At 43.8% G+C, this 10,860-nt stretch overlaps 1 protein-coding gene across 1 annotated transcript; it reads left to right on the top strand.

Moving 5' to 3' along the window:
• The first annotated feature begins 2,143 nt into the window (after positions 1 to 2,143).
• LOC101778812 lies at positions 2,144 to 4,338 on the top strand. The gene is made up of 2 exons (XM_004987307.3): positions 2,144 to 2,471; positions 3,219 to 4,338. The coding sequence occupies exon 2, from the start codon at positions 3,233 to 3,235 to the stop codon at positions 3,917 to 3,919; it is 687 nt and encodes a 228-aa protein (XP_004987364.1). The 5' UTR covers positions 2,144 to 2,471; positions 3,219 to 3,232; the 3' UTR covers positions 3,920 to 4,338.
• The last annotated feature ends 6,522 nt before the right edge of the window (positions 4,339 to 10,860 follow it).

Here is a 10,860-nt window from a genome sequence, read left to right as displayed (position 1 = left end):
TTAGTTCAGTACACTGTAACTCTTTTCTATAAGTACTACACAGCATCCGGGAATTCTTTGATTGAGAAAGGGCGTAATAAGACTAGGTAGACTGATGTCAGATATAAACCAGAACTTTAGATAAGAAGACAAGTCGATTATTTAAGCACCAATATGATATCAAATGAAAAAAGTTTTAACTATAAAGTTGTAGATCTCATCGAGATTTACAAGTTTTAGATAAAGTTTATCTCCATCCAAGTTGATATGAATTAGTTATAATTTTTTAAAAGTGTGGTGCGGAGGGGTGTACTTGTTACCGCCGGCTGGGCCGGCGGTAAGGCCTTGGGTCGGCCCAACCGCTCCTTACCACCCCCTGGACCGGCGGAAGGTCCTTACCGTCAGCCCAACCGGCGACAATAGTCTAGTTTTACAATTTTTTCATCCGACTATATATTTTTACAAAATACTAAAATAAAAAATAAAAAAATAAAAAAAAGTTCCCGTATGCCGCAGCCTGTGTATTTGACAGGCACAGCACCGGCGCATGTGCCAAAGGCCCAAAGCGGCAAAGCCAAACCAAACCACCGTGGGTAGACGACGCTCGCGCATGGACGTCTCGCGGGGTGGGCATTCGGTCTGACCCAACTGATAGATTCGGTTCTTCGGTTATCTCCAAAATTCGGTTATCCACAAATGAAGACGGATCGGTTAGTTGAAAATCTGAAAACCGACGAATTCGATTTCGGTTATTTTGGTTCGGTCTTCGGTTATAACCCAACTAACCGATTGATATAAATATACAATGAACAACACAATATGCAGTATAATATTTTTTATAGAAACTCGTGACTCACAGTGAATCCTTGATGGATCCTGTCGTCTGGTAGGGAGGTGAATTCTCTTCCAAGATCAAAACTTATAATATTCTTTTTTGTCCTTCAAAACTATAACAATAAACGGATGCATAAAATGGTTTTCAGGCAAAACCTTAAAAGCCAATCCTTGAAAACCAGCATGAAATAACTCTACAAATGTGGGATTTATTGAGTTGAGACGAAGAAAAAGTTGTTGAAGATGATGAGGATATTGGAGATTAGCCTTAAGAGCCAAGTAGCCTGTGGACTTGAGAATACTGCATAGATCTCCGTCGTATAGCTACTCTGAGGCTCCAACCACCTTTGTTTTAATAAGTTGTATGCCTCTTTTGTAATATTATGTAAATTATCAATAAAAGTTGTACGAAGCATAAATGTGATACTTCTTGTGAGAAATGCATGTATCATCTACTGAATCAAGAAATAATACGAATGATATTCTAGATCCCTATTTAGGGGTAGCCCCCATAGTACTGAAGTGGAACGAAGAAGATTTTGAGTTTAAAATCAACTAATTTTCTCTTGAATCCACTGTTACCAAACAAGCGCGCGACTATGTGTCGCATATGTGATTGTTAACTATTTGTCGCCTACACATGAGTGGTAGAGATGGTCAGTGGGCCCTATGGGCAATGACCTCCTCAAGTTGTCCGTCATCTTCCTCCCCTCCTTTCCCCTTTGCTTCTTTCTCGCATCGACTTCGGGGTTAGGGTTTGGGTTCGTGGTTGTCGGGCTATTTGGTTGCCTTTCTCCGGTGAGGTCATGGGTATAGATGGCGGGTCTTGGGTGGTGGCGGACCGGCGGTGAAGATGGGTTGTGGGCGGGTAGGCAAGGCGGTGGGACGCCGTTGGACATGGGGCGCGGAGGACAACCGGTGAGTGGTGGAGGAGGTGGGGGCGTGACCACGAGCTCCCTAGCAGAGCCGGGTGGTGGTGGCAGATTCGGTGAGCAGTGAGAGGGTGAGGAGATGGTGGCGGGTTGTGGCGACGAGGAACATCAGCAGCGGGGGGCACGACGGCGAGCAGCTGAAGGTCATGGCGCTCGTGAGTTGGAGAGGACGGAGAGAAAGACAATAAATTTATGGGCCGGTTGTTGGGCCGCTGAAGCCGACAACGGCCGGTTGGTTGGTTGTTGGACGGAGAGAAAAACAAGCCCCGGATCTTCAGGACCCGACCGCCCCAGGCCAGCGCGCACGCTAGGATTTGGGCCCTGGTGCTTAAAGAAAAAGGATTGGACTTTGGCCCATTACAAGGCCATACAAGACAGAATGAAACCCTAACCCTCTGCCTCCTCAGCCGCCGCCGCCGCCGCCCCCCCACCCCCACTCTCCGGTCTCAACTGAGACCCGGCCGTCCGTCCCCGAAGATCCTGACCGGTAGCGTACTCAGGGAAGCTGGCCAAACATATCCAGCGGCCCCTCCTCCACCTATTCTTCTCCCATCTGCCGTCGGAGCAGTTCGCGGTGCCTCCTTCTGATCCGGCGCATCGTCAGGTCGATCCCGTCGAACCAGTTTGGGCCGCCTCCTTCTGATACGGCGCATCGTCAAGCGGATCCCGTCGAACCAGTTCGGTCCGTTTCCTTCTGATCCGGCGCATCATCAAGCCGATCCAAAGGTATAAAAATAGGGATATCATTACTCCTGGTTTGGTTTAGTTACTCGATTTATTACCAGATTATCTGATAAGAAATAGTGTTAACTCATCCCGGATAGATTGTAAACTAAACTGCAAATTCAAAGGTATAAAAATAGGCATAGTTCTACTCCTGGTTTGGTTTAGTTGCTCGATTTATCAACAGATTACCTGTTAAATGATTATACCATCGTTACTCGTCTAGGATAGGTTGTAAACTTAGCTGCAAATCAAAAGGTATAAAAATAGGGATAGCATTACTCTTTCTAGTTTGGTTTTTTCTTTCTTCTTATTTTAGCGATTTATTACCATCTGTTATATGTTGATACTAGTGTTACTCATCTCGGATATGTTGTAAACTTAGCTGCAAATCCAAAGTTATAGAAATAGGGATAGCGTATTACGGTTACTCCTTCTGGTTTGCTTTGGTTGCTCGACTTATTACCAAATTACTTGTTAAATATTGATACTATCGTTACTCACCTTTGATAGATTGCAAGCATGGTTTCAAATCCAAAGGTATAAAAGTAGGGATAGCGTTACTCCTCACTTTCAGACTTCAAGTTGCCCTTGTTTTATCATACAAATCAAAACAAGGATAGATGTGTAAAAATGGGGATAGTATTGCTAATAATAGTAATGCGTATGCTTAGTAACAGTAATGTTTATGTATGCAATTTGGTAATGCCTTCAGTTTTATTTTGTCTAATCTATTCTAATTTTGTGTAGAAAGGATATTGGACATGACGTCAAGAATTTTCAAGATCGCAAGAAAGTCTGTGGTCATTGTGTCTGACAAAAATGATGGTGATGCCTACTGCACTGGTTGTGTTATGGTCAAGGATAAGAATGTAACAGTGATAGCTTCAGCAGGTTTTGTGAATGGGCGGGAGAGCTGCCTGAAGGTTGTCTTTTATGACAAAACCGAGCTGGATGCTAGAGTGGTTGCTGTCCAGGGTTCATTCTGTTTAGTCAGAACAACCTTCCACTCAGGCTGCCTTCCACTCAGACTGTTGAAAGACGAAGATGCTGTGGTTGTTCCTCAGAGTACCTTTATGTTCATCCCACAATCTCAGAAAATTATTACGAGGATCTCTACTTATGCTACTGTGGAGACACTTGAATCGTATCTTAACATTGAAACAGATTTGGCAGCTGATTCCACCAATTATTTTTTGGTGTCTTGTGATTATTTTGGGAAGAATCATGATGGGACTAATAGGCTTACTGCTTCACCTGTATTCACTATGGGGGGTAAGACTGCTGGCATTGTTCTACAGGATTGTCGTCTAAATGATAATGATTCTGGTGCTGAGGTGAAAGTTACGTTAAAAGCAAGACACCTTCATAGACACCTTCATGAACTGATGGCGTTAGTTGACCCAGCGGCAAGACCAAAGAGGCCTGGAAAGAAGAGAAAGAGAAGTTAGTTGACCCACCAACAAGACAAAGGAAGCATGTAAAGCTGGAAAGAAGAAAGAAAGTTGAATGAAGAAAGAGGAGTTGAACTGATGGTCCTAGTTAACCCACCGGCGGCAAAGACGAGAGAGGATGTGACATTGGAAGGAAAGGAGAAAAAGGAGGTGACACTACGGTAGGAACTTAGGATTGAAACAGAAATTATGTCACGATGCATTGTGATATACGAAGATTTGTGCATCGTACTGTAATAGAGATCTGTTAAGTCCTTTATGCCTAGATTTTCTTGCTTGCTTATTAACCTGTGACACTAGTTGTGTCTGCTTGTGTTATTTATGATTGACCGTGTCAAAACTATTATTATCTTTGATACATAAGGTTATGTATGTTGTCAAACACAGTATAAGATATTTATGTGTTTTTCCTTCCATTGCATCCTTGTTTTTGACACGCACTTAGGGTTGCTGATGCAAATGATGCCATGTGTTGTGTGCTGGTTTTTTGCTGATGACTGAGATCGTGCCTGTGCGTTGAGGGGCAACAAAATATTTATATTGAAATACACAAAACATTCAGCAAGATAATAATAATGTAAAAATAAGCACAAATATTAAAAAATGTATTTAATCTAATAACTTAGTTATTGAAGAGGACTATGTCAGTATGTTGTTACGGGTAAAGCAAATTCAATCTTTAAGCATCAAATCTCCTACGTATGAAGTACTTAGCATGGTGATTTGTTCTATAGAGGACAAAGGTACGGGAGCTCATGATGTTCTACGGAGGAGGCAACTTTAATTTAGTTGAAAATAGGTATTTACATTTCACATGCCATGTGCAGCTCTTCTTGATCATGCTCAGAAAGGATATTAGTTTTCAGGACATGCTCAGAATAGACAAAGAAAGATTGTAATGAATAACGGAATCACAATTTGATCTAGCTGAAGCTATTGCCTAAGGCTTGATATGTTCTATCTAAAGTTAAAATAGGCAGGTTGCCTTGAAAGTAAGGACCATTGCATATGTACTCTTTGAACTAGAGCTGAGTGTCTCAGTTCCATGTGCCGATGCTAAATTTGTACTCGTGTATGCATCATCCTTGTTCTAAAAATCGGTGCATTATCCATCTATTTTGACTTGTGGAAAGTGCATTATCTGTTTGTCAGATGATACTCTACTTTTCGTTGCTCATTCTCGGGGACTACCACCGAGGGATGCTTTCCGCTTGCTGTTCGTGTTCTTCTTCTTCCTGTTTGTCAAGCTATTTTTCCATGTATTTCGTACTGCACTGCTTGCCTTCTTCCTAATCGTGAAATCTTTTTTGTCAAACAGATGATTCGATATTGGGGCCACAGGCCACTGTACAACGAGGATCAAATGGAGGTTCAGAGCCCTGATCAAATAGAGGATCAAATGTGAGTTACTGGAACGTGCTCATCCATTCCCAAGTTATTACCAATGGAACTAAAAGTTTTGTTGATAATCAATTCCTCTGCAGATTATCAGAATGCATTCATTTGTTGTCATGATATCAGTATCAAATACTGTGGAGCCCTCAAAGGAGATAAAGATTTGATAGCTAGATGGTTAAATAGGAAAAAATATGACGCATCTGCGCTCCTTTCGACTTCACTTGCATGCTGACTACAAGCCAATGAGATTTTGGCCACAATATCAGAAAATTTGCTCTTTTCATTCAATTCCAAATAAAAATCCTCCATTAATTTAAATTTATATGCTATTTTTAGTATAGGCTAAGTTTTCCTCTGTATTAAAAATTAAAGTAAAATACACCACCGATCCTTAAACTTGTAAGGATGTGTCGTCCCGGTCCCCAAATGTATAATTAGGTCCCCCAAATTTTAATTGCACTGCGTAGCTCCCAAATCTTCATAATTTAGCTAAATCATCTATGTGGCATGCTGACTGGGCTATGACTAGACCTGACATGTGGGGCCATGTGCGTCCCTTCTCTCCACTATCTCTCTTACGTGAGCTTAGACTTTTGGGCCGAGGAAGGGGGGAGAGAACAGAGACGGACGTGGTGTCGTCCCTGTGACCTTGCCGTCCACCATGGCCAGTTGCCGGCAGCTCCATCATCCATTGGCAGTTTGATGTTTTGAGTATCTAAAAAATGAAATGCAGATCTTCTCTCTGATGTCGGTTCAACCTCCATTCTTTTAATCTTCCATGATGCACTCAAATTATCTGCATTTCATTTAACTGACAAGCTACACATACTCATAGTTAGTGGTTCAGTTTGACATGGTACAACACTTGGGATTTCATTTAAACAAGCTGTGAAATCTGAGTCCGCAACATTCTTGCTGGATGCAAGAGTCTAGAAAAACGTAGTGCGAAGACTTACTTCCGATGGATGCTGATGCTTTCCGTATCTGCATATATAAAAGGCATGCTCTGGATATTATGTGTACAAAGTTTTACGTAGGTCATTTTAGGCATGAAAAGTAAATTTACTTCACTTGCTTAGCATAGGTAATTTTTTATTGGCCAAGCAAGAAACATATTACTTTCAGGTTTGTAGTATCTTGGGCCATATCTGAATTTTTCACAACCAAGACATCTAGATTTTATACGGGGAAAATATGCCCGGAAAAAAATGGAAACTTTTTTGTCAGATCCATGTACTCACATATGTGCGGTACTTGATAGGTAATCTTACAATCTGAAAAATTCCATGTGGCTAATAAGGCAGAATGCTATACTTACAAAATACAATCTGATAGAAGAAAATGGCAATGCAAGGTGATGAGATATGTATGTTTTGTGCTGAAAATGAAAATATAGATCAACTTTTGTTTGGGTGCTCGATGGCTAAATACACCTGGAACATGGTGGCTTTGGTGACTGGGGCTTCCATGCAGACCAAGTTCCTCCGAAAAGTTTTGGATTTGGGTTCAGACTTACATGCCTTGTGGGGTGAAGTTTCATATGGTTGCTCTGGCAGCCATTTATTGGGCACTGTGGAAACTGGAAAGCCAGATAAAAACATCTGTTTTGGAAAGAAAATGATTAGATCTACTCAGATCATCCATTCTGCTTGCTGATTTCTCTCTTATTATTGCGCAAAGCTTCAGAAAGAAGGCGACAAGGAGATGCTGGAGGCTGGAGCGGATGCACTCAGGACGAGGGCGTTACACTTACATCAGCACCAAGCATCCCCGGATGACACTAGAATGGTCCTCCTGCACTGAGGATCGGGTTGACGTAGATGGTAAAAAGGGAAGCTCGACTGAAGCTGCAAGTTCCTTTCTATACGATGCATCGACCCTTGTGATACAGATACGAAAAACCTTGTAATAAGCTTTTTAGATGTCGCTGGTCACTGTCTAGCTTTATAGTACTTGCAAGATCTTAAAACCCTGATGTGCGGGTGGTGTAATGATAGACTGATAGTTTCCCAGACAGTAGGTGCAACCCTGTGTGTGCTTAGAAGTTAGAAGTAGAGAATGACTTTGGTAGAGGTTCCAAAATTGTAATTTCGTTCCTTTGTAAGTAATGAAATCCAGTTCGCCCCGTCGTGGAAAAGTCATGGAAAATGTGATGATACATCTATGCTCAAAATGGTGAGTAGTCATCTGTCGGGTTCAATGGCCAACAACGATCCAGTTTGTATATATAGTATCAGACTTAAGATTTTTGTATGGTTCAAAATGTATATATGAGGTTAATCATTCTTCATTTTCAGAAGTTTTTTTTCTCGAACTAGGATTCATAATTCTGTTGGCAGTATTTGAATGGCCCTTGTTGAACATTAGACTTAATGGCGGGGTGGTCCGCTTGGGCGGGTCAACACGGTCTAGGGGAGACGATGAGGTGTGGCTATCGGGTGGCTCTGGTGTGGGCGGTGCTGGTGCGGGCGCTAGAAGGCATGTGGGTCCTACTGCAGTACTGATATACAAACTCCACGGCATCCACAAACTTTATTTCGGGAGTGTGTCCAACTATAGTCTTAGGTATATGACTCATGTTGTCCGTTAAACTTTAGTTCAACAAAAATGTGATGTTTCATATTCTTTGTGATATACTCGTATATTTCTTGGTATGGGATAGAGGAGGGAGAAAGAGGGCGTAGGGAGTGAAAGCGATGGAAAAGGAAGAAGTTCATTTTTAACCATCTAATTATCACCTCAGTTTGGTTTCAACCACGAAACTTCAAAACGAAGATCTTTGACCATCCAACTATCAAAATCAGATAAATTTAGCCATCATGTTGTTTTGGTGGGTAGTTTTGATGATGTGTACACCACATAGCGATGGGGTCCACATGTCAACACCTCTTCTCTCTTCTCTCTTCCCTCTCCACCTTGTTGACGTCATCCCTTTCTTTTCTTCCTTCCTCTTCCTCTCTCTCCCCCTCTGCCCACTGACGACCTCTTCTCCTCGGTGCGTGTGTGGCCGCGTTCATGCTCCCCACCGACGAGCTCTCCTCCAGGTGCAAGGAGCCCAAGATCCGCAGCACGAAGGTGGCCCTCTGTGGCAGCAGTGTCCCGCCCCCAACTGCAGTCGTCACGCCACCTGTGCTGCTGCCCACGAGCGGCGGTGTGCCCCCTCACGAGCAACAGTTTGAAAAGGGGTAAGCGCTTGGTGGGCGGCGCAACGACGCTTGGCTGCGGTGTGGAATGGCGTTTGGCTGTCGCCCCCCCCCTCTCCCCTACGGGGCCGCCGCCGCTGTCATCCCCACGCTAGACCTCGTCATCGTCCACCCTCACGCGAGGATGCCGCTGCGACTGCAGCTGATACCTGCGCCAGGCTGCAGCTGCCATACGCCCGAGCTGGGTCGCCGCCATCCACCCTCGTGCCGGGCCGCCACTATCCTCCCTCATGTCAAGCCACTGCCAGTGAATCTGCTAGCGCCAGGCCGCAGCCGCCGTCCTCTCTGTGGGGCCACCGCTACCGCCTCGACGGTGAGCCCGTGGATGGTGCTACTGCTAGCGCCGGAGCCGAAGAAAGAAGTTAGAGAAGAAAGAAAGAGTACCTGACATGTGGGTCCACTGCTGTGTGTCATCCACATGAGCAAAACCACCCATTAATATAGCTAGACAGTCAATTTTGAATGGTTTTGACAGTTGAGTGGTAAAATTTTTTTGATTTTAGAATTGGATGACCAAACTCAAATGGAGGTGGTAGTTGGATGGTTAAAAATGGACTTTTCTATATGGAAATCAGTGCGACATCGGTTCGAGTCTTCCTTGCAAGCAGAGTATTTAGGCTGTTTGTAAGAGTCAACGTGAAGGATTGTTAACACATATAAGTTTCTGCTATATAATAGCCTTCCATGGTATGTACATATATGTTAGCTTGGCTTAAAAAGAGGGGAGAGAGTGAAATGGAGAGGGACGGTGAGATGAATCGAAGAATCAGGCTGAGGATCATAATCATTTTGTATCTTCTTCTTTTATCTTGAAAAAATCAACTATAGGGTGTAGCTGATCAGCCCCTGAGCCTTGGATTGTTAAATAATCAATCTGAGGGTCTTTTAGTATTCACATCAGTTGTCTTTCGAGTAGTTTTGCGGTGTATAGCTCCCCGAGGTTATGCACCAGGTGAGCCGTAGGAGCCATGTCGAGTAGTTGTTGACGCTTAGCCCCCGAGCTTGAGAGCTAGCGGAGTTACTGGAGGCATTCCGAGTAGTAATTGGAGCTTAGCGCCCGAGCTTGAGAACTAGCTGAGCCATTGGAGGTACGCTGAGCGTCCCGGAGAATCGTCGTCGAAGCTTGACCTGAAAAAAGAGACGCATACATTATGTAGCATATTGAAACTACCGAAATTTATTCAGTGATGAATGTAAATGTTGTGTGTCATGCTCTTGTTTCGGCCATATTTCTCCCGAGTAGTTAGCCTGTTACGTTTTAGGCTTTCAGTTCGTGTTTAGCCATTGCCACTGCGTGTGAGATCTTTGTCTTGTGTACTCGTACTCGCACTACTGCTACAGAGATCTTTGTCTTGCGTCCTAGCGTTTAGGCATGACAGAAGATCCGAGGCTTTCATGGATTAAGACGTGTTCTGCTCGAGGAGATTAGCGACCACTAAGAGAAGACATTGGAAATGAGTAGTTGGCATTGCAACAAAAAAGAGCGCGATTGCTCTTAAAGTAGTTGTTGAGAATTTTCTACCTTTTAGCGAGAAGAGCGCGTGTTGCCGCACATAGGATTTGTGTCTCGTTAGGGTGTAGCCGTTGTGAGCCCCCAGCACTCAGTGCAACAAACCCATAGCCATAGCCTCCATAAGTCGGTGTACCAAACCCGTGGCTATCGGTCAACCTACACTAGGAGTAGTCGGCAAAGTGTAGCTCTAGAGGGTAGTTTCCGTCGGTGTCCACACATAAGTAGTAGTTGGCACATTGGCCAATCGTGCTGAAAACAAGCCAGAGAAAAAATAATTATTAAAAAAGTGACTTAGCTTGATTCGTGCACGATTGTCGATGAAGTCGTGGCGGTCGTCGATGAAACTGCGACGGTTGTTGATGAAGCTGACTAGTCGGAGTCGATTTTGACTAGTTGTCGACGATGTGAGGCCTATCTTCGACTAGTTTTCTAGTTGAGATGAGTAGTCGAGGTAATTGTCGGCGGGTCGCCGAGCGCTCTTGCGAAGTTGAAGTAGTCGGGTGAGTCGATGCGATCGGATGTTGGTGTAGTAATGCTCGCATACGTCTTTTCTGTACATTGAGTGAAGATCTTGGAATCTTGCGATGGTCTTCCGTGTGCGTGTAGCACAAACCAAGTTGAATTTTGTGCCATACGAACAGGGGCAGCAGCTGGATGCTCTATTCCATCTCGCTATATGTGCTGACACTCAATTCCGCTTCCTGTATTTGGACGTCAGCAATGTGCGGTACCGCAACTTTTGGAGATGGATGGATTCATTGTGGAGTGTTGCTATTCTGCGATGGACTTCAATTCGGAATCGACGAATCCCGAATTGCCTTGTT

Source organism: Setaria italica, unplaced genomic scaffold (genome assembly GCF_000263155.2).
Source record: "Setaria italica strain Yugu1 unplaced genomic scaffold, Setaria_italica_v2.0 scaffold_31, whole genome shotgun sequence".
Taxonomy (NCBI): Eukaryota; Viridiplantae; Streptophyta; class Magnoliopsida; order Poales; family Poaceae; genus Setaria; species Setaria italica.
This window is presented reverse-complemented; position numbering and strand designations above follow the sequence as displayed.